This window comes from Arvicola amphibius, chromosome 3 (assembly GCF_903992535.2).
Source record: "Arvicola amphibius chromosome 3, mArvAmp1.2, whole genome shotgun sequence".
Classification (NCBI taxonomy): Eukaryota; Metazoa; Chordata; class Mammalia; order Rodentia; family Cricetidae; genus Arvicola; species Arvicola amphibius.
In genome coordinates, this window is record NC_052049.1 from 99726010 (window position 1) to 99750030 (window position 24021).

The following is a 24021-nucleotide window of genomic DNA, read 5'->3' on the forward strand; positions in this document are numbered from 1 at the left end:
TCTCTCCTTCTTTCCTTTCTCCCTTCCTTCCTTCCTTCCTTCCTTCCTTCCTTCCTTCCTTCCTTCCTTCCTTCCTTCCTTCCTTCCTTCCTTCCTTCCTTCCTTCCTTCCTTCCTTCCTTCCTTCCTTCCTTCCTGCTTGCCTGCCTGCCTGCCTGCCTGCCTGCCTTCCTGCCTTAGCTGAAAGGTTTCTTTTTTATCTTTAGTGATGGGAAGATCTGTTTGAAGCTCTTCTTATGTATTCTTTCCTTTGTCTTTAGGAGAGGTACCAGTGATGTGCAGACATGGAAGCACCCACTCCTCTTCTTTTTTTTAAACTTTTCTTTTACTCAATTCTTTTTTAATATTTATTTATTTATTTATTTATTTATTTATTTATTTATTTATTTATTTATTATGTATACAATATTCTGTCTGTGTGTATGCCTGCAGGGCAGAAGAGGGCACCAGACCCCATTACAGATGGTTGTGAGCCACCATGTGGTTGCTGGGAATTGAACTCAGGACCTTTGGAAGAGCAGGCAATGCTCTTAACCGCTGAGCCATCTCTCCAGCCCCCGCACCCACTCATCTTTATTCCCAAAAGTGAGCATGTGTGACTCCCCACACACAGAGAAGAAAATATGCTTCCCTGATAATTGGGCTCAGTGGGAGTCACAAAGCATTCTGTCATATTCACTGCTGTCCAGTGTCATTTTCTGTTTCACTTCTCAGATGAATTGTGTCCTGAAATGCATTGTGTACATTTGGAATTAATCACAGGGTGCCATTAAGTGGGAAGAAAGTGTACATTAAGTTTAGCAAATTCTTTTTTCCTTTTGCTGTGTTTGATTATACAGTGGTAAATATATAGGACTAACAGCTTCATTTTAAATTCCTTTATTCTGTGTAAACCAGGCACACATGGGTCCCTTACCCACAGCCTGACCATTACCAGGAACATGCATGCATTAACTTGTTGCCTAGCATTCAAGGAGGGGTGAGGTAGGGGTATTTATCTCCTCTGCTGCCTTCCTTGAATAGACTAAATTCCTCAGGGGCTGTTGTGACACAGTGGAAAAAACAAGTAGTGGCAAAACTTGAATTTTGTGTCTGCAGCTTAGGGGCTGATAACATACCTCATCTCAGTGGAACTTAAATGCATACCTAGTGCTCAGTAAATACCAGGTGAACTTGAATTAAACTAATTTGCAGACCATCCCACTGTGTGTTCAGGTCGGTGCTATCTACAAATAGACAGGTCTTAAAAAAGAAATGCTCTTTGATGCCTCTCCTGCTTTTTCCATAGTGGTTGTGCTTCAGGTATTCTGTGTTCGTGCCTGCTTCAGCACCAGTCCTCAAAGCTAATGTAGAAATGGGGGGAGGGAAAGGTTGTCACTACTGCTTCCATGCCAGCTTTCTCAACAGTGTCCAAGCCACCAGCAACCTTGCTGAAACAGAATTCTCGTAACTTTATCTATTGAGAAAACTTACTGCTGTAACTTTAGAGTAACTCTGAGTTGTTGAGTGCATTTATTTGGTGGGCTCTACAGAGAGAAGGCTTTACAAGGAGCAGAGGTTATGTGTGCTGTGGTTCAATGTGTGGTGACATGCTTCCTTAGTACCAGTACCAAGTGTAAGTGGCCTAGAGCGGAGGGCGGTGTAGTAGACTGCTCAAGGGAGAAGGGAGCTGCTTCCTTGTAGGTTGTGCTGAGGAGGCTGAGCCAGAAATCCCGTTCCTCTCCTTACCTTCAGGAGGTGTCTGTGCTGTATTTATTGAGGCTGAGGCAGAGTGTCTTCCTGTTTCATTCCCCTCCCCCATAAAAAACTTTCTGAAAGTCCCCGAGGTACAGAGATAGAATGTTGTGTTAAAGTCGTGACCTTTGGGTAAAGTGAACATATGTTACAACACATGCAGGCCACGCAAGCAGGTGCATACCTGTTATCCCAGCTACTTGGGAGGTAGTAACAAGAATCATGAGTTCAGTTGGGTGGTGGTGTTAGGGCATGCCTTTAATCCCAGCACTCAGGAAGCAGTGCAGGCAGATCTCGGTGAGTTTGAGGCCAACCTGGTCTACAGCAAGTTTCAGTACAGCAGAGAAACCCTGTCTCAAAAAACAACAAAACAACAACAGAAAAGACATGTAAACTCTCTAGGGAATAAGCAGGCAGGATGATCAGCTGGAAGTCTGGCTGTATGAAAGATGATGGGATGAATTAGGAATTCTGAGTCCTTGGATATTTGTATCATGGAAAGATTAGACTTTTTTTTTTTTTAAAAAGATTTATTTATTTATTATGTGTACAGTATTCTGTCTGCTTGTATGCTTGCAGGCCAGAGAGGGCACCAGACCTCATTACAGATGGTTGTGAACTACCATGTGGTTGCTGGGAATTGAACTCAGGACCTTTGGAAGACCAGGGAGTACTCTTAACCGCTGAGCCATCTCTCCAGCCCCTAGACTTTTTTTTTTTTTTTTTTTTATCGAGTCCTGAGGGAAAAGGCCTAGGTTCTGACAACAGAAGATGTGTATGGGGAGATGTCATTCGGCTGTTCCTAAATGTTCTGGCTGCCTGGGGAGGAAATGAGGCTCAGAGTTCTTGGAGAACTAGACTCTGTCTCCAACTGCTGCTGATTTTCAAAGCACAGGAGGGTCAGGGCACCAGATGTGACATGTTGGGAACTGGAACATGGTTGCATTTAGAAGGCAGGGAAGGGAATAGCATCCTAGCAGAGGAAAACTGCATATGGGGGGAATAAAGAAAAAAGGAGAGGGAACATTTAAATGGTGCAGTGACTAAGAAGGACATGGGTTGAGCATGACCAGGTAGTTTATAAAGCTTTAGCACTCATTTTGTAGGGTGCCATTTGTTTTCTGCATATGTGTTGAGCAACTTTAATCCTGTACGTCACCCAAATGTTTGCTTCCTTGCAACACTAATTCAAGTACAAGAAAACACTTACCTCTTTCATTTTTTCCAAAACACTTAAGCCTCTCCAAATGTTTCAAAGGAGAGCTATCAGCTATGAAATTGTACTGACTTGTTATGCCCTATATTTAGTTTTAAAAGTGAAGTGGGGATGTAGCTTAGTGGTAGAACATTTGCCTAGTATGTAGAAAGCTCTGGGTTCCCTCCCTAGCGCTGAAGACAAGACAAAACAAAACACTAAGGTAAAATGAACTAGTCCCAGCTACTTAGGAGACAGGAGGATCACTTGACTCTAGAAGTTTGGAGAGCTTGCCTGGGCAACATAGTAATTTTGTCTCTGAAAAATAACAAGCATGACTGGGGAGATGGCTCAGTGGCAAAAATCTTGTTGTATAAGCATGAAACCTCAGTTTGGGTTTTTAGAACCCACGTAAAAATGGGAATGGTGGTGCGTGCCTGTAACCCCAGCATCAGAGACAAGTAGGTATCAGGGGCTTGTTGGCCAGCCAGTCTAGCTGAATTAATGAGCTCCAGGTTCTATAATAGACCCTGCCTCAAAAATTAAGTGGGATATTGATGGCTTGGCTCAGTGTCTAAGAGCATATACTACTCTGCTAGAGGATCCAAGTTCAAATTCTAGCACCCACATCAGGTGATTTATAACCACCTATAACTCTAGTTCCAGGGAGATACAGCACTCTGGCCTCTGTGGGCTCCTGATTCATGTATATATTTATAATTAAAAAAAAGATGGAAAATGATTTTAAAAAAAACTTTCCAGGAAGTGATAGTACATGCCATTAATCTTAGAACTTGGGAGGCAGAGGCAGGTGGATCTCTGTAAGGTCAAAACCAGCTTGGGCTATAGAACTAGTTATAGGACAGCCAGGGTGCTTACACAGTGAAGTCCTGTCTCAACAAACCAAACTAAACGAAAGCAACAACTCAATGTTTATATCTAACTTCCACATACTCATGCATAGGCAAGTGTACCCACTCATGCACATATATATGTGTACATCACACAAACATACAACTTTCTAGAAAAGCAAAGTAATTGAAAAAGCCATGTATTCCCTTCCCTGATGGTAGTCACTTCTAAAAGGAATGAGGGACTCTTGCCTCAGATTTAATTCATATATGAAGACTGAAATTCCCACACATATCCTCGGAAGGAGGCAATGGAAAAATGCTCTGTGTGCACTTGACATCTCTGGAGGGAGGGTAGCATAGATCTATTAAGCCAATGTGAATTGTCTTATACAAGCAAGGAGAGGAACTAGATTGAACCTGTGTGTGTCAAAGAGAGACCAAGGCTTCTCAATCTTCCCAGATATGGGACAGAAGGGGAGGAGGGAGGGTGGAGCTTAAAAGATAAGAGCATTAGACAGACATCTGAATGGCAAGCACACTTTTCTTTGCAACCTATGGGCAGAAGCCATTTTCTTCAGAAACTTTTCTTGCAAGAAACTAGTGTGAAAAATAGATCCTGCCAAGCGTGTGTTTGTTGTGCATGCATGTGGGTCCCAATTGACTTAAAAGAGGTACCTGCTTGCTTTGTCCCTTAAGTTTATGTCCAAGCCTCATTACCTGTACGTAACCAGGTGCTGCCTTCCATTGAGAGTGTGGACGGTTCCGACCCTGATCCTCTGGCAACTCTGCAGAACCCAATTGCTAGACTAGATGGAAAAGAGGAAGAGGATGAGGAAGAGGATGAGGATGAGGATTCAGAGGAAGAAGAGGAAGAGGATGCTGAAGACACTGATGTGGATGATTGGCAGCCTGACCCACCCCGGCCTTTTGACCCCCATGATTTGTGTAAGTGCAGGCCCTGGATTCTCCCAGGAAGATGTGTGTGAGTGTAAATATGTGCACAGCAATTGTCCATCCCATATACCAGCTCATTATCTCTGTCTTCCAAACAGCCTGGAAGGAAGTCATGACCATTGTTTTTGTTTTTTCTCTTTACTGATAAAGGATCTGAAGCCCAGAAGTGGTTAGGTGCCTGTCCAGGGTCAAGTGAGTGGACAACCAGGCATCCACATCTGGGCTCTGAAGTTGCTACACTGAGTCGGCCTAGGTTGGGTCTTTGCACTGTGTTGCTTGTTTCTTTCATGGAATCGTTTAAGAATACTTACATGTTCTCAGGCATTGGAGCACAGGTGCACTCCACAGCCTTTATAGGCTGGCCTTCCTCTCAAGATCATAACTTTGAGTGCCTTGAAGATCTGGACTCTAGCTCTGGGTAGCTGGCCTCACCTAAACTGTCCTTCTACCCTGCCTGTTCAGGCCTCTGTGTTTACCTACCAACTCATTGTTTATTTCTGTGGATTTTTGTGCCCACGTGGCAAAGACTGACCTCATTTACTTGAGTGACTAAGACTCTTTAGAGTTTGTTGCTTTGCACTTGCCTCCTAGGATTTCTGTGTTGGTAAAGCTTTCTGTGTTGGGCCAGTATTCAGCCCCATGTAACAAAGAACTTCATTTTGTTTTTCTTTGAATTTACAAGTTTTCAAGGCAACTCTTTAATCAAATGTACTGAAACCTACTTTATCTTATAAATATTAATACAAAGTTAGTCTCCATTACTTGAAAATTATAGAAATTGTGAATATGTAAACCAGGTCATCACATAGCCAGAGGGGGTGTGACGTGACGAGTATGAACTGTTTGGCCTGGTTCCTCTGGTTTGTGGCCCTGAGTAAATTTTCTGAGCTCCTCTGGCAGAGGGAGTGAGCATACCTGCCTGGCTTGAGGCAAATGGAGAATTCCAGCCTGAGCTGAGAATGTGTCCCTAGGGCTAAACTAATGGTGCTGTCTGAGTAATAAAGGAGACATTTTGGTGATGCTCAGTGTACCATCTTCAGGCCTTGCAACCTGACGTGGACAGCACTGTTTGCTTTAGACGGTTATAGATTCTCAAACTCACTGGGAGGAAGTGGATTTGGGTTGATTCCCCAACAGCTTTGTTAAAATAATTTTGTCTCATCAGATTTTTCAACATTTAACTAGTAAGCTTTTCTTTCTTTTTTTTTTTCTTCTTATAATTGACTTGTGAATTGTGTCTACTGTTTGAACCACTATCCAGCAGGGAGATAAGTCATGACTTGCATATTACCTTTAGCGGGTATAAGGGATTAGTATGATGTTAGGAGGAAATCCCAGCATTCTTGCTGGGCTGTTGAAAGTAATGCCTTACCATGAGATGACGGAACCCTTGTAGGAGTTAACTGAAGTTTGGCCTGAAAACATTGGTTTGGGTTTTTTTTTTTAAAGGTCATCCCTTTTACTGTTGAATCAAGAAGTTTTGAGGCATTTGACTTTTTCAAGCTTTCTCTTGCAGGGTGTGAAGAGTGTAACAACGCGCATTCTTCTGTGTGCCCAAAGCATGGCCCCTTGCATCCGATCCCTAACCGGCCTGTGCTCACTCGTGCAAGGGCGAGTCTGCCTCTGGTCCTCTACATAGACAGGTTCCTTGGGGGAGTGTTCTCCAAAAGACGGATTCCCAAGCGCACCCAGTTTGGCCCTGTAGAGGGGCCTCTGGTCAGGGGGTCGGAGCTGAAAGACTGCTACATTCATCTCAAGGTAATGGGGTTTCTCCCACTTCCTTGTTCTGCTAAGACTTTCCAAGAGGCACTCGTCTCTTTCCACCTCAAACCAGCTATTTGCTAGTAGTTTTCTTGGCATGCTTTAAGTTGTTTAGGAAGCTTGCTCTTTGCCCTCAATAAACCTAGAGAAGGTAGTGGCTGCTGCTTGAGGCCTTGTCATTTGGAGATAAGTAGTCCTTTGTCAGGGACCATTTTCCTAAGGATAGATTTGTCAGGGACCACCGTCCTTACTGGGATAGCAGAGGTCATTGCCCTAAGGATGTTTACAGAGAACCCACCCCTCATCCCACTATCTTGAGAGCTATCTTAACGGAACCCACCCCTTACTCCAAAGCTAATGGATCACATCTGTTAACGGAACCCACCCCTTACTCCAATGTTAATGAATCACATGCTTCTGCTTACACCAGGTGCTGGCTGATGACCTTCAGTTACCCCGGCAGAGTTCCTGCCTACCCCTACCTCCACCCCATTCAAGGGTATATAAGCTGTAACTTTCACCCCAATAAAAGGAGACCTTGACAATAGAATCTTGCTTGGTCTCCTTCCTCTTCTTCAGCCCATGTCTTGCAGGTTAGTGCCCCTTCAGAGGACCCTGAATAGTTGACCCTGCCGGCGGGGTTACAGTCCTGGGAGCTAGAAGTAATATGCTGGGCTTTCATCCTAAAACATCACAGGACGCTTGTGGGAACAAAGCACTGGCCATGCAAGCACAAGGACCAGAATTCAGATCCTCAGCACCCATATGGTGGCTCCGAACATCTAGAATACTAGTCCTAGGTGATCCAGTGCCTTCTTCTGGCTTCTGTGGGCACCAGGCATTCACGTGGTGCACAGACATACATGCAGGCAAAACACGCACACAAAACAGTAAATAATAATAAAAAGCCTAGAAAGTATGGTGACCCACCCGTAGTTCCAGTAATCTGGAGGTGGAGGCTGGATCCTAGGAGCAGGTTAGCTGAATTGAATTAACAAGCTCAGGGCCCACTGCCTTAAAATAAAATGAAGAGCTGTTGAGGAAGATACCCAATATCACCCTCTGGTTCCCACATGCATGTACACACATGTGCACACTGCACAAACCTGCTGGGTAGCTTAAATAATGGAAATGTACTTCTCAAAGCTCTGAGGACTTCCAGGCAAAGATCAAGATGTTGGCAAGATTGGTTTCAGCAATGTCTCTCCTTGGCTTTCAAATGCCTGCCACTTTGTGTCCTCACAGGTTCTACCCTGTGTTTGTCTTCATATTCCCTCTTATTGGATTACAGCCTTCCCTGACAGTGCCAGCCATGTTAACTTAATCACCTCTTTAAAGGTCTTGACATAAATGTGGTCATATTCTAAGGAATCAGGATTATAGGATTCCTGAATGAATTTTTTTAGGGCTTGGGTTGGGGGGACATAAAATTAAATTCTTAACGGAACCCTTAGTGTATGTTCTCATTTCATTCATTCATTCATTCATTCATTCATTCATTCATTCATTCATTTTTGAGGCAGGGTTTTTCTCTGTAGCCCTGGCTTTCCTGGAACTTCCTGTGTAGACCAGACTGACCTCAAATTCACAGAGCTCTACCTACTTCTGCCTCCCAAGTGCTGGGATTAAAGGCACATGCGACCATGCCCAACTGTATTTTCTATTCTAAACAAAATGATGGTAGAGGGCTGCAGATGTACTTACGTGGTCCAGTCTATCCTGTAATCCTAACATTCAAAATGCAGAGACAGGAAGATCAGAAGTTCAAGGTCATTCTTGGTTACACAGTGAGTTTGAGGCTAACCTGGGCTACTTGAGAGCCTAGCTGAAAAAATTTTTACTTTAGAGCTGGGTGTGGTGGCACACACCTATAATCCCAGCAGTTGTGAGGCTGAGGCAGGAGGATTGCGAATTCCAGGGTAGCCTGGGCTACACATCCAGACCCTATGTCCCAAAGGAAGACTTTTAACTAGAATACGAAGAAGCCTGTGGCTATATGTACTCTGAGTGTGCTGGAATGGTTGAACTAAGACACTTTCAGTCTTGGAATGGCTCTAACCTGTGGCATTCTTTGTGGTAAAGAAGAGTTCACAGAAAATGGCAGTGGAGGAACACTGTTGAGTGGTTAACAGCACTTGCTGTTTTTTTAGAGGACCGGGATTTTATTCCCAGCACCTACATGGCAGCTCACAATAATTTATAATTGCAGTTCTAGGGGATCTTGTGCTCCTTCTGACCTCTGTGGGCTCCTGCATGCATGTGGTGCACTGTCAAACACTCAGGCACACACATAAAACAAACTAAAAATATATTTTTTAAAAAAAAAGCATAGCTCATCAGGGCTGGAGGGATGGCTCAGCAGTTAAGAAGGTATATTGCTTTTCTAGAGGACTCCAGTTTAGTATATCTTCTCTTTGGTTACAGGTTTCTCTTGATAAAGGAGACAGAAAAGACAGGGATTTGCATGAAGACCTGTGGTTTGAGTTGTCTGATGAGACCCTTTGTAACTGGATGATGTTTGTGCGCCCAGCCCAGAACCACTTAGAACAGAACCTGGTAGCTTACCAATATGGCCACCATGTGTATTACACGACAATAAAGAACGTGGAGCCCAAGCAGGAACTGAAGGTACAGAACTGGATCCTCAGCAGCCTGCTAGCCAGAGTGGTGATAAGGGCTCTTTTCTATAGAAGGATCCTTTCCTGGTTATTCTTTTTTTATTGGGTGACTTCAGCCTTCCTTTTGCTTCCAGGATCCCTGTCCTCCACAGTTACAAAAAAAAAAAAAAAAAAATCTGTGGATGTTCAAGCCTGTTATGAAAGTATATGTACAGAGCCCATGACTGTCCTTCCAGATGTCTCAGATAATTTCTAGACTATAATATCTACTGCTAAATAAATGCTGCGTAAATAGTCATTATACTTAATGTATAAGAATAATGGCAAACAAAATCTTCACTTCAGTATGGATAGTGATTTTATTCATATATTTTCATTTTGTTGTTGTTGGAACCCTGAATCAGCAGGGCTATCTGTACTGTGTGCTGAATACTTTCAATAATCCTGTCAATGAAACAGTATGAAAATAGGTCACTTGTGTGTTCTTTAAGGGCCTACAGCAAGGCATTGAATAACTGTGACTGGTAATGGTGGTGGGGTGACTGGAGTTGCATGCCATTGTATGTACTAAGGAAGAATTGAGAAATGGGAGATTTTGTAAAATGGAATTCAGACATATGTCTAGGATTCCTTTTCTTTATCTAAAAACTCAACTTTTTCAGCTGGGCAGTGGTTGCGCACACCTTTAATCCCATTACTCGGGAGGCAGAGGCAGGTGAATCTCTGTGAATTCGAGGCCAGCCTGGTCTACAAGAGCTAGTTCCAGGACAGGCTCCAAAGCTACAGAGAAACCCTGCCTTGAAAAACCATAAATAAATAAACAAATAAAAGAAAAATAAAAAAATAAAATAAAAACTTAACTTTTTCAAATAATTTATGTGCTGGCTTCTAATTTCAGAAATAATTTTGGGGAATAATTGTTAGAACTTATTTATGAACTCAATGACATAATAAAGGTTGTGCTACGATTCTATATGTAGATGAACATTGTTTTTTTTTTTTCTTTTCCATTGATGGGGATTGAATTTGTGTACTTGTACATGACAGACAAGCAGTCACCTCCTCATCTACACTCCCAGCCTGTGTGGTCTCCCTGCACAGCTCAGGCTGGCCTTAAATTAAGATCCTCCTAGTTTTAGTCTCCCTAGTACTGCTATTATAGGCATAGTCCACTATGCTCAATTGACATAGAAGTTTGTTTGTTTGCATTAGAGTCTTTAAAAACACTTTTAAGAATTTTTTGATAATTTCATGCAGTGCACTTCGGTCATAGCCACTCCCACTTCCTCCCATTAGCTCTTTTCAGCTTGGCCTGCATCTCCCTTTAAAGACAGTTCATAACCCACTGATTTCTGTTTCCACTGGATTGTGGCCAGTCTACTAGAAATCACACCTTTAAGAGACAGGACTTTAGGTAGCTCTGGCTGGCCTCTAACTCGCTCTGTAGCTGAGAAATAACCTTGAATTCTAGTCTCCTCCTTCCATCTCCCAACTTGTGGGATTACAGGTGCATACTACTAAGTGTAACTTCTAACACATTTGTAATAAAGAAAAAGGCCTGAAAAGGATGCTTCTAGTTTGGAAATACCATTTTGCTCACTCTCCCTCCATCCCCTCTTCTCTAGGTGCTGGGTATAGAACCACTGAGCTGCATCCCGAGTTCTGTTTTCTCTTTGGAAACAGCAAAAAGAACTACAGGGGTAATGATGGACAGAACCAAATTAGAATAGTTAGGTATAATAAATAACCAAGGCCGGTGGATCTGGCTCAGTGGTAGAGAACTTGCCTAGCATAAGCAATACTCTGGATCTGATACCTAGTACTACAACAAAATAAAACAAGGCTGGGTGTGGTGGTGGATGCTTTTAATCTCAGCACTAGGAGGTAGAGTTCAGTGGCATGCTGGTCTGCATAGCTAGTTATAGTCCAGCTAGGGCTACATGGGGGAGACCCTGCCTCAAAGAAAAAAGAAAGAAAAGAAAAGAAAGAAGGATCCCGATCAAGGAAGCAATTGAATGGAGATTTTTGTAATGCAGTTTATATGTTTATTTGTAAAATTGGAAGAGTGTTTTTCACATTCAGCCTCACTAGATGCATACGGATACTATATACGGATACTAGATGCATGCAGGAAGAGACCTTATTTGGAAGAAACAAATAGTGAAGACCTGGTAAAATAATTTCTCAATAATTTGAAAAGTGCTTAAAGGGCTCAAACTATAGCTTGGTGGAGAATGCTTGCCTACTGGGTATAACATTCTAAGTTAGGATCCTCAGCATCACAGAAGATAAAATATGAGTTACTATCTTTGTTACTTTAAATTAGCAGAAATAAATGGGTAAATAAAGATGAAGGTTTTAAAACACAGACATCAAGCCGGACAGTGGTTGCACACGCTTTTAATCCCATCAATGGGAGGCAGAGGCAGGTGGATCTCTGAGTTCCAGGCCAGCCTGGTCTACAGAGTGAGTTCCAGGACAGCCAGAGCTACACAGAGAAACCCTGTCTCAAAAAACCAAAACCAACCAACCAACCAACCAACCAACCAAACAAACAAACAAAAACCAGACACCAGGGACTAGTAGAGAGAGGCACTTAGACACAGGCCTGGTGACCTGAGTTCAATTCCTAGATCCACAAAGTGACAATATAGAACCAGGTCCTCTGTTGCACACATATTCCTCCCTGCACTTTGAACACAGGTGTACACACACACACTCATACACACACACACACTAAAATAAATAAAACAGACTTTGGTTATAGAGTTACATTCCTTTGTAGAGTATGAGTATTTGTGAGTAAGTACAAAAATATTCTTGTCCAAGTGAGACAAATCCTTCAGTTGATCTGAGGAAACAGTTACAAAAAAAGATAAAACTAGATATATTAGAACACAATAATACTTTATTTCCCGCTTCTAAGACATAACAGCTTTTAAGATGCTCCATTAAGAAAATTGTTGTCAATTTTTCTCTTATAGTCCCTTCATAAAATCAATAAAATGATTATTTCATCATTATCAAAGAAGCTACTTTATATTTGATTAGAATTCAATTAAAAATTGTGCCCCACCAGTGCATGAGTAATTAGGCAATTTAGCCCCAAGTACTGTTCTTTTAAGACAGGGTCTAACTATATATGTCCGATGGCCCGGAACTCACTGTGTAGCCCTCCCGTCTTCAGATTGCCTAGCTATCTTGTCACAGCCTCTCAGTGCTGGGATTACAGGCTAGCCCACAGTGTTGGACATCCTGAAATACTTTCAAAGTAAGTATCACACTCTTGCAAAGGCTGGACACTGCATTTTCCCATTTGTTTGACTTTCTCCTGAATTGAATTGTGTGTAGAAATTAATGAGGTCTCTGATCAAACCATCAGGAACTTCCTGACGATTCTGCTTGGTGCCTTAGTGAGAGCCAGCAAATGTTCACCAACCTTGTGTTGCTTTTAAGTTTTTATTCCTGACTCTGTTCTTGAGGGAAATGACAGGTTTTGGGGGGCTTTGCTTGTACAATTGTGCACAAGTCACTGAGCCCAGGAGGAGGTGAGGACAGCCTAAGGGATCAGGCTAGGCCTGTGCAGAAGTGGGAAGCAGGCCACTAGCACTAGTTGCATTAAGGCTGTTGGGTGCCAGGGTGTGAGAGACTTTCTGATTCCTCTTCTAACAACAGCAAAATGCCCAGGTGATCTTTTTTGTTTTGTTTTGTTTTTGGCTCCTCCCCGCCAATACACACACACACACACACACACACACACACACACACACACACACACACACAGACAGGGTTTCTCTGCATTAGTCCTGGCACTCACTCTGTAGACCAGGCTGGCCTCAAACTCAGAGATCCGTCTGCCTCTGCCTCCCAAGTGCTGGGATTGAAGGTATGCACCACCACTGCCTGAGAGGAAGTGACAAACTTCATAAAACTAGAACCAGAGGGGCATAGTTAATTGTGGAACACACATTGTACAAAATACTGTTCTATAGAAGTTCTCCTTATATAAATACCCTCATATATTTAATGCACATACAATTATTCACAATTAACTCATTTAGCTGTTAATACATATTGTGTTTTTCCTACATTTAAAAAAGCAGGCTTTCTCTGTGTTTATCACACTTGTATCTAGAGAGAAAGGTAAACAGAAAGGTGTAGAACAAACAGTATTAAATAGAGTAAGTGTTATGGTGCAGAGAGAGAGTAACAGGGCAAGGACCAATTTGGGTTTGCTGGATTGGAAGACTGGCTAGAAGATGAAGGCTGAGGATGGCAGGACGGGAGGGACCAACACTGCATTCCTGGAGTCAGGACAGCTCCAGCCTTTCAAGCACTGGGTTTGTTTGGGTAGGACCTCTTGGTCTGCCAGTAGGTAGTGACAAGGGCTGGTGTGTAGCAATACAGCAGGGAGATTTCAGTGTTCTTTGGAGATCATTATTATGCGTTTCAGGTTTATCATAAAACAAGAAGCCAAATGGAAACCGATACAACAAAATCCAATTGTGTTTTTAAGAAGAGCATCATGGGACTGGAAAGATGACTCAGGGGTTAAGAGCAATTGTTCTTACAGAGGGCCCAGGCTCAATTTCCAGCAACCACATGATGGTTCATAACTATCTGTAACTCCAGTTCCAGGGTCTTTGATAGTCTTTTCAGACAAAGCACACAGACAAAAATACAGACAAAATAGTCATATATATAAAATAGAAGAAAGAAAAAGAGGAGGAAGAAGAAGAAGAAATTCAACTATGGCAGAAATGGGAATTGCAAGGAAGAAGGGAGGGTATTAGAAGGTCAGGTGGTAATCTAGGTGAGAGCTGGTATTGGAATGAATCTAGTAGCTGAAACACTGCATAGATACTGTGTCACATCTGAGGACAGGCCTTGATAAAGATACTAAAGCAAATGGAGAAACAAAAGATACCTTAGGTTTTAACTCTAAGTACCTGTTGGGAGGTACAACATTTAAAATTGGAGATGGTGAAGGCTGGCAGCACTTTGCTAGTGCATACAAGGGATTGCATTCCCAGCACTACATAAACAAAACAGCAAAAGCCATTCTTGCCTAAATATTAGAGATAAAGCTAAGCATGGTAGTACAAACTTGGAATCATAGATCCTCAGCAGGCTGAGGCAGCAGGATTACAAATTGGAGGCCAGTCTGAGCAACACAGTGAAATCCTGTCTAAAAATAAAAATATAAAAGGGTTGGGATGGGGTTCAGCAGTAGACTGTTTGCAAAGCATGCACAAATTCCTGGGTTCAATCTTCAAGTCCACGTAAACAGCATATGGTACATAAGCCTATAATCCCAGCACTCAGGATCTAGGAACAGGAGGATCAGAGATTCAAGGCCATTCTCAACTACTTATTGAGTTTGAGGACAGCCTAGGGGGAGACATGGGACTCTGAGAGGGGGAGAGTAAAAAATGAATTAATTAATTTAAAAAAAGGAGATTTAGGAGTTATTAACATGGAGTTAATTGAAAATGGGTATGACACCAGGAGAAACTAAGAAGACTCAGGGTTTAGGCTAAGCTTTGAGGGACAGCAATATGTAGAGGGACAGGGCTGGAGGAAGGGGACAGCCAGGGAGAATGAACAGAAACAGAAACTAAGGGGACAGAAAGGAAGACCAGCCCCAGGAGAACACAGGAGCTTTTGATATAATCCCACTTGCCGTTCCAGCGTTAAGCTGAGTGACAGTGTCTAAGATTACAGTTGTATAAAAGCCCATATTTACATGTAGAACTTTAAAAGGATGTTTTATTTAGGTAAAGATACTAAGCCTTGTGAAATTTTTAAATAACAAAAACATTTTTTAAGAAGGAAGAAGAAAACAGGCAGTACCTCCGGATCCTAGATGTCCTGATGGGTCCATCTGCCCGCTAGGTATCGTGGGGCCCAATGTGGCTGCTGTTGTTAACGGGTGTGTTAGTGAAATGCCCACATATGCAGGCAGGACACGTCATTTAAGCATGCAAAGCACAGCTGGTGACATCTGTTGGGTCTTGATGGTGTCCTTGGTTCTTACAGGTGTGGTATGCTGCATCCTATGCTGAGTTCGTGAACCAGAAAATCCATGACATATCTGAAGAAGAAAGGAAAGGTGCCTGGCCGTTGCGTGTGCCTTTTTACATGAATATAATACTGTTATGTAGCATCTCATTTTCCCATTTCAGTGTATCTCCCAAGAGTAGGTTTCTCAGAGCTACACATCTCCATTTAATCTTAGGATCAAATTACAATGACAGCTTTGCATTTCTTCCCTGGGTTCTAGAAAATAGTATTTAATATAATGAAACCCTCCTGCTATCCATTGAGAACCTTAGAGTCAGAGGAAGATTCCCATCTGAAATTAGTCATATCTGAACACATAGCAAGGTAAGAACTGACCTTGTTTTTATTGTAAATGTGATAATGTGAAGTATAATATACCTATAGAAAGGTACACAAATAATGAAGTGTATCCCACTTGGTTAATTTTCACAGTGAACACACCTGTGTAAAAAATCCCTAAGCGTCCTGTCCTGATTTCCAATATCCCACACTAAATGCTTATTAATGAATTGTTCATAAATGATGTTGCGCTACATGTACATTTTTTGTGTTTGGACATATCTTGCCTGAACATACTCTTTTCTTTGTTTCTGGAGCTGGGAACTGAACCTAAGGCCTTGGGCTTGCTCAGCAAGCATTCTACAACTGAGCCAAACCCCTAACCTCTAGGTGAACATAGTTTAAAAATACATCCACGTTGTTATCTAGAATGTTAATTTTGTATTATCAATGCTGTTAGTCTCTCTACTTTCGACTGTGTAACAGTTTGTCTACCTTGTTATAGATTTAGTTTTATGATGGTAAGTACTCAGAATTAGGTCACATTTCATAGGTGAAAGGGTTAAAGGCATAGTCTTCCATAAGACTCACTTCAGATACCAGCTCCAAGGTTCTGTGGTTCCCAATGCCACTCATACTTCTAGCCACAAATTTAAGGGACTCCCCATACCCTTGTAAGCTTCATTATTTATTAGAATGAATCATGGGACCCAGGAAAGTACTAAAGTCAATGATTAGAGGTGTTTTTTTTTTTTTTTTTTTTGGTTTTTCGAGACAGAGTTTCTCTGTGGCTTTGGAGCATGTCCTGGAACCAGCTCTTGTAGACCAGGTTGGCCTCGAACTCACAGAGATCCGTCTGCCTCTGCCTCCCGAGTGCTGGGATTAAAGGCGTGCGCCACCACCGCCCGGCTTGATTAGAGTTTTATAATAAAGGATATACACCAGGATCAGCCAAATAAAGAGACATACAGAGTCTCAAAATGAAGTATTTGTGTCCCCAAGACATAAGCCCTCCTGGGGTAGTGATGTGTTGGGCCCAACCATAAAGGCTCAATGTTGTCCAGAGCTTTTATTGAGGTTTTATGATATAGGCATGACTCATGGAACCGCTGGCCATGTGTCTGAACTCAGTCTCTAGCTTCCCTTCCCTGACTTGTCTAAGACTGGCACCAGCAAGCTCAAAGCACTGAAATTCTAATCACAGGGTCCTGTTTTTCTAGCCAGATCAGCTCCCACCTTGAGCCATCTCAGGGGAAAGTCAGGTAGTACCAATGAAAACAAAGAATACCCTATCATTCAGGAAATTCCTATGACTTAGAGGTTACCTCCAAAGGACCAGGCATAAGGGCAATCAGATTTTTTTTCCAGCATACAACTGTTGGCAGTTTGTGACTGTGTTGAGTGCAGCTGTATTTATTCGTGTGTGTGTATGTATGTGTGTGCGTGTGTGTTTTAGGGTTGTCTGTGCACACTCTGGTTGGCTGTACAGCTAGGAAAGGGATTGCTACTGTGTCACAGGGTGTGCACATAATTCAGGCTTGGAAGGTAGGGTTGGACATTTGCTAGATTGTATTGGACATTGATGTTTGTTATGATAAGGCATTCCCTTAATTATGAGACTTAGATCTGAGCCAGGAAGCTATCTAAGCACAGCTCTCCTTTATAGATTTATTTTATGTGTCAAGGGTGGTGTGATAGTGTGAATCCTTTGATGTTTTACATGAAAGTTGTAGAGACTAAGACCCTAAATACCACTTCTCTGCCGAACTTCAGCAGAAGTTCTTCTTTGGTAACAAGAAGTTAATTCAGATAGTAGTTGCTGTCTACAGTGAAATAAGATGGTGGAGATAGCAGGAGCTCTATCTTCCTGGTGTCTGTTGATCACAGCCATAAATTATGATTTCTCTCTCATGGCTGTAGTCCTTCGAGAGCAAGAGAAGAATTGGCCCTGCTATGAGTGTAATCGCCGGTTCATCAGCTCAGAGCAGCTGCAGCAGCATCTCAATTCTCATGATGAGAAACTAGACGTGTTTACCAGGTAGGTATATGAGGCCAAGACTCGCAGACTTGGTTCTTTATGGTTCTCAATCATTGGTGGATGTGTAAAAATATGTGTATGTGTGTGTGCGCATGCATGCGTGTGAGGGGGTACGTGTGTGTGTGTGTGTGTGTGTGTGTGTGTACACAATGCATGTATGTACAGATAACCAAGTAGGCTGCTGAATACCTTGGGAAATACCTTCTTTATTTTCTATTTATTTTTTCCATAATAACCCATACCTGCATTAGGAGATTCTTTTACCCTAGTTAAATCTCTTTTAACTAGATTCTGAATTAGGAATGTTTTTAACTGTTTATTATTTTTATTTTATTTATTTTATTTTGTGGCTTCCCTTTGCACCATATGTGTGCTCTGGCAGAGACCAGAAGAGGGCGTCAGATCCCTGGAACTGGTTTACAGACCTTTATTGGCAGTCTTGTGGGTCCTAGGTGCTCTGGAAGAACAGTCAATGTTCTTAAGAGCAGTCAGTAAGCCAGTGCTCCAGTCCCCCACCTCCCAACGCCCCCTGAATTGGGAATTCTTAAGGCAATAGATACATTTGAAGTAATATGCATCCCTGATTTTCACACTTTTCTCACTACTATGATTTCTCCACAAGAATAAATTATATGCTTAATTACACTATATAAAAAAAGAGACGGGGAGAGTCATGTAGGATAAAGTAGGCAAGAGCCAGATCAGATGGTACAAAATTTAAACTTATTGAAAAGTATGATGGATGGCCTTCAGGGAACGTTGAGGACCTCAGTCTAGCTAATACGGGGAGTCTCGCTAGAGTTTATCGAGCAGGTCAAGTGAGACTTATGTAGAGAAGGGTGGTAGTAAAGGGACAGGTCCACTTTTACAGGGTTTGGAAAGAGGCGCTGACTTAGAACCAGATTTAGAAAAATGGGCAAATAGATGTCTTGGGAGGAACTATGTAATTGCCTGCAACACTGAGTACCCATCCTGGGTTTACGGTCACAAAATAGGAAAGAGACCGCAGCAAGTGTGTGTGCTGTTTTCCAGCTGCGACAGTACCAGTAGAGAGAGGGCCGGGAGCTGAATGACACAGGCTGTGGTTTCCTTACACACATCATCACAGGGGACATAAGTGCAATAGGGTGGGGATAGGTAGCTCTGGGAGTGTGTGCTGTGCGGAAGAGGGGGCAGGGCTGGAAGTGGGTGCTGAAGATGGTGCTCTGGACGGCGAGAGGATCATTTCAGGTGGACAGTGCATGGGCTGGGGATAATGGGACTTTATGCTAAGAGTGACAACGGCGAGGCTGTGACCACAGGAGGGAGGGACAACACAATGAGAGTCAAGTCACTCAGGTTTGAGTATCCCTAAAAGTGTGTCCATGGCTGCACTGTAACATTTTATACCACACTCTGACTTTGGGTTTGCAGGCCCTACAGTCTCTGCTAGATCTCGAGGGCAACAGCTGTCCCGTGTATTGTGATGTCCCTGGTGCTTTGCATAGTGTATGACACATAGACAAATGTTTACTAACTACCTGTTAAAATAAATTTGTCACGACCAGGAAAGTTCCAATTTTGGATACATTCTACTAACAATGAGCAACTATCTAATTTTTACATGTAATAATGGCATCATGTTTTTATATGCATGTATACATATGTAGAATGTTAGGATTTGGAGATGCTTCCAGAGGTATTTACAGATAAAAGGATGCCTGAAATTAAATGTGTATATATGTAGGGAAGTAGTGGGGATATAGAGAGCATAAGATTGCTCATAAGTCTTAAAATTGAGTATGAATATATTGGCTCATTCTTCTTTTCTCTCCATTTACCTATATCTAGAATTTTCCATAATAAAGAATCTTTTAAAAGTTCCTGGAGTCCAGGTGAGGTATTGGGTGTCTGTAGCGACAAGTCAGTGGAGACAGAGGCAGATCCTTCAGCTCAGGGGTTTTGGACCAGCCTAGGCAATGTAGTAAGACTCCATCTTAGAAGAAAGCAAATAAGAAAAAAAATCCTGGAAAATATATATTTGTTTAATGGCTACATGGAAGAATGAAACATGCTCTTACTAATAGTATATGAATCCCCCCACACTGTGTTAGCTCTTCATTGCTATGACAAAATAAATGAGAAAAATAATTCAAGGGGAGAGGATTGTTTTTGTTTGTAGGTTCAGTCTTCTGTGGTGGAAAGGGCACAATAGAGCAGAGCTGTTCACCTCACAGTGCCAAACAGCAGCGAGAGGACGCCCAACCTACTGACTGTCTCCTTTTTAGAGCATTGAGATCCCAGTGTGGAGAATGGTGCTCTCCGCATTGAGAGCAGCTCTCTCCTACTTAGTAAACCCTCTCTGGAAACACACACACAACAAAGGTGTGCTTTGTGTCCTACGTGCTTTTCAGTCTAGTCAGGTTGACAGTTGGGGTGAGCCACCACACATATCTTCCAAAATAAGTTTATAATGCTCTTCTGATTCCACTTGCCCCACCTTTTGCCTCAACCAGGGCCTCACACATGTTGAACAAGTGCTCTGCTGCTGGCTACAATCCAGTCTCTCTCTCTCTCTCTCTCTCTCTCTCTCTCTCTCTCTCTCTCTCTCTCTCTCTCTCTCTCTCTCTCTCTCTCTCTCTCTCTCTCTCCCCCTCCCCTTCTCCCTCTCACTGTTTTGAGATACAGTTTGATACGGTCCAGGCTGGCTTTGAACTTACTATGTGATGGGGGTGATCTTGAATTTCCGATCCTCCTGCTTCCACTTCTTGAGTGTTGGAATTACAAGTGTGTATTCCCATATCTGGTATACACAGTCCTGGGTGTGCTTTCTAGACAAGCACTCTACAACTAAACTCTATCCCCAGCCCAGGAGGCTCATCTGATAGGGACCCTTTGCCTACTGGGGCTCAGTTACAGGGACTTTTTTTGTTTGTTTTTCGAGACAGGGTTTCTTTGTGTAGCCCTGGCTGTCCTAGAACTGGCCCTGTAGACCAGGCTGGCCTCAAACTCACAGAGATCCACCTGCCTCTGCCTCTGCCTCCTGAATTCTAGGATTAAAGGTGTGCACCATCACTGCCCTGCTAGGGGACTTTTTAAATTTGTTGTTGGCTTGTTCAAGAACAGCTGAATTAGGAATTTGTTTTGACTATCTAGAAAGCTGTGGAAAACAGGACTGTTATTTGAATTTAGCCACATTTCTGGGAAGGAATAGGAGCCGAGGCAAAGGAGAAAAAGAAGAATGGACTGAATTCTGGGAGCCAGCTGTAGGGCAAGCATGCCCTGTCCTGTTTGCATCTCTCACCTCCTTTCAAAAGCAAAATGTTGTCAGCTTTTTTTTAGCCCTTATTTTCTCCCAAATTTTTAAGACATCTCTGGTTTGTAGAGAAAAGATAAGAAATGTCAGGAGTGCACATTAGCAAAACAGTGGTTTCCATCAGAAAAAAGAACCAGGGTACAGTGAGAAGAACTAAGACCAACCTAGGGAGTGATGCTGTGGGGTGCCATGTGGTGCTCATATAACCCAGTCTCTTGTCCCCAGAACAAGAGGTAGAGGACGGGGTCGAGGAAAGAGGAGATTTGGCCCAGGTCGGCGGCCCGGGCGTCCTCCAAAATTTATCCGGTTGGAAATCACCAGTGAAAACGGGGAAAAGAGTGACGACGGGACACAGGTAGGGCCGGGGGCTCCTCTGTAGACGTTCGCTGGGGGTCCTCACTGCGCCCACACTGAAGTGCCTTTCTGCTGTCTTAGAGTGCTGTCCTGTTAACTAAAGTAGGATTGGAACAGTAGAATTTTTGTCTGTTGTTGTGGGTTGTTTGTTTGTTTGTTTTGAGACAGGGTTTCTCTGTGTAGCCATGGCTGTCCTGGAACTTGCTTTGTAGACCAGGCTGGCCTCAAACCCACAGAGATCCGCCTGCCTCTGCTTCCCGAGTGCTGGGATTAAAGGCCTGTGCCACCACTGCCTGGTCCAAAAACCGTATTTTCAAGTGTTGCTTATAATACAGATTTAACTTTGCTGTCCTAAAGATTTGAAATTGACTGGAGGTGTTCTGGGAGGGCTTTGCTTACTTAACTTAACCTGTTAGAGTGACTGATATTCCAAAAAGAGTGTGTCAGTTTCCTTGTTCTGGGACGAGAGATGTCTTACCGTTTTGCATTCTGCACTCACTTATCTAGATAGTCAAAACAAATTATCTCAAAGGGAAAGTATTATTTTTGGCATCATAATGCTAATCAGTTTTTAAAAAGTTGTAGCTGGGCTAGGCGGCATATTCTATAGTTCTAGCTGCTCAGGAAGCTGAGGCAGGACTGTTTCAGCCTAGGAGGTTTTGGCCAGCATAGAAATGTAGCAAGATCCTATCTCTTAAGTAAATAAATAGCAATGATTTTGAATTTTGTCTGTATTACTGATCTTTATGTAGATAGGGAGGTAATTCCTCATGTTTGCAAAATTCAGGACTTGCTTCATTTCCCCACAAAGGAGCAGTTCGATGAGGCTGAACCAGCTTCCCTGAACGGACTGGATCAACCAGAACAAGCATCCATCCCAATCCCCCAGCTGCCACAGGAAACCCCATCTTCTCTGGAGCAGGAACCAGAAACGCACACCTTGCACCTGCAGCCACAGCAAGAAGAGACTGTACTGCCTGCCCAGACCACTTTGACAGCAGATGACATGCGCAGGGCCAAACGCATCCGAGTAAGTGGTCAAGTACACAGTCTTTGGCTGGCTGGTTACCCTCCTCCTCTTGGCCAGCTCTCTCAAGGCTTTTGTTGACCATTCACTTCAAAATCTTGCGTCTAGCCTTCTAAATGTTCTTTATATTGCCTTATTTTGTAAAAGTACTTTTCTCAGTGTTTCTGTTCATGTTGTGCTGACATGGCTGTCCTAGAGTTGGCCAACATAGCTGTGACACACAGAGGCCTGCATTTGGGGGCTCATAGACTAGTATACTTAAAATAGGAGAGCTCCCTATATTTCTGAATTCAAAATTTCAAGATAGGTACTTAACTATATTTAACTACCATAATTATTTCTATTTTACTTAATTTCCTTCCTTTCTTCTTTCCTTCCATTTTCCCTCCCCCCTCTTTATCTCATGCTATAGGTTGAACCAAAGGCCTTACACAGGCTGAACAGGGGTTCTTCCCCTGAGCTCTATTTCCCAACCTAAAATATTAGTATTTTCAGCCATCTTTATCTCTGTCTAATTGTATCTCTCAAGGAAATTATGGGTGACTAGATGTAGTTATTTGTGGTTTCCGAGGGAGACCAGCAAGTGTCAGGTTCAGGGCACACACCAGGCACGGCTTAAAACAGAGCAGCATGTTTGGGAGCTGGTCAGTGTGTCAGCTGTGTGGCCTGTGTCTCGTCTTTAGACTGTACGCTGCAGAGGTTCATTGCCTTCCATTTCTGACCTGCATTATTATTATTATTATTATTATTATTATTATTATTATTATTTTGTGGGTTGCATTTGAGCCTGAGTTCAGAACTGCCGTGGGTGTGTATAGTAAGCAGCATGGTTTGGTGTGATGTCTATGTCGACAACAGACAGTGATATAAACCTGTGTTTGTGGCAGTTAGTGTGTAAAAAGATTTGTAGATGCTTGTCTTGTACATAAAAGAGACATGTAAAACTTTAGATTTTCTAGATGGATGATCACTAGCTTCGGTTTGTTCTGGTCTCTTCTTCCTTTCTTTCTAATGATGATTAGTCAAGGCATTGAAGGTGTGCCTCGGAGACAGGGGTAGCCACTCCTGGCTGCAGTCTTGCTGTGAATGAGAGAGACTGGGTCTCTTCCCTCTTTTGGTCTGCTTTTTTCCTGTACGCTAGAAGGGACCTTGGAAATGCATTTAATTTGATAGTATATTTACATATTCTTAGTCACATGATAGCCTCAAGGGGCTCTGAAAACTGTTTAAATATCCTCTATGAGGTTCCTAGAATTGAAATATATACAATTCTCAGCTCATTCTGTATAACTTCAAGAATTTCATAAAGGCATGAAAGAAAAATCATGTGAACGAATGGTAATTGAAATACATCTAATCTTTGTCTCTCTATATATAATTTCAAGCATTCATAAATATAGGTCCCGAAGAGAAATTGTGTGACCAAAGACAGAATTGTGTCTTCTTATCCATTATTATACGTCCTCTTGCCCAGCTACCGTCACTTGTCCTGTGGTAATTCTGATGCCTTACCAAGTTGAGGGAAAATGCTTGCTCCATTTAATTATTTTGAAGGGAAAAAGAAGAAAAGCTTACACAGTAGCCAAGCTGGGGATGTGCAAGCATAGAATAGCTGTTTGTGCAGTTTGGTTCTCAAGAGGCGGGGTACTGGTTCCAGCACAAGTTTCTTTACATCAAAGCAAAAGCCACATGTGTGAAGCCTTTGGAGGTTAATATTAGTTGATCTGTCTTGATTTTCCCCCTCATACATTCTAAAAAGTAGGGCTGTATATTTTTCCATCTTTTTACCCAGATTGGTAATGACCAACTGAAGGGAAGTCTTCCAATCCAATTGGTAATGTAACTATTTT

General features: G+C 42.5%; 1 protein-coding gene across 4 annotated transcripts in view; it reads left to right on the top strand.

Annotated features, from left to right (window-relative positions):
• The window catches only part of Prdm10 (PR/SET domain 10), a 106837-nt gene that overhangs the window by 43516 nt on the left and 39300 nt on the right, over nt 1-24021 (top strand). For 2 of the 4 annotated variants that reach the window (XM_038321896.1, XM_038321897.2), the window contains exons 5-11: nt 4514-4727; nt 6253-6494; nt 8922-9125; nt 15155-15227; nt 17378-17495; nt 21016-21145; nt 21932-22174. In XM_038321896.1, the coding sequence (XP_038177824.1) occupies nt 4514-4727; nt 6253-6494; nt 8922-9125; nt 15155-15227; nt 17378-17495; nt 21016-21145; nt 21932-22174 (1224 nt within the window). Of the gene's footprint in view, nt 1-4513; nt 4728-6252; nt 6495-8921; nt 9836-15154; nt 15228-17377; nt 17496-21015; nt 21146-21931; nt 22175-24021 lie in introns of those variants that run through there. The other 2 variants (XM_038321898.2, XM_042054655.1) reach the window with 2 other exon arrangements.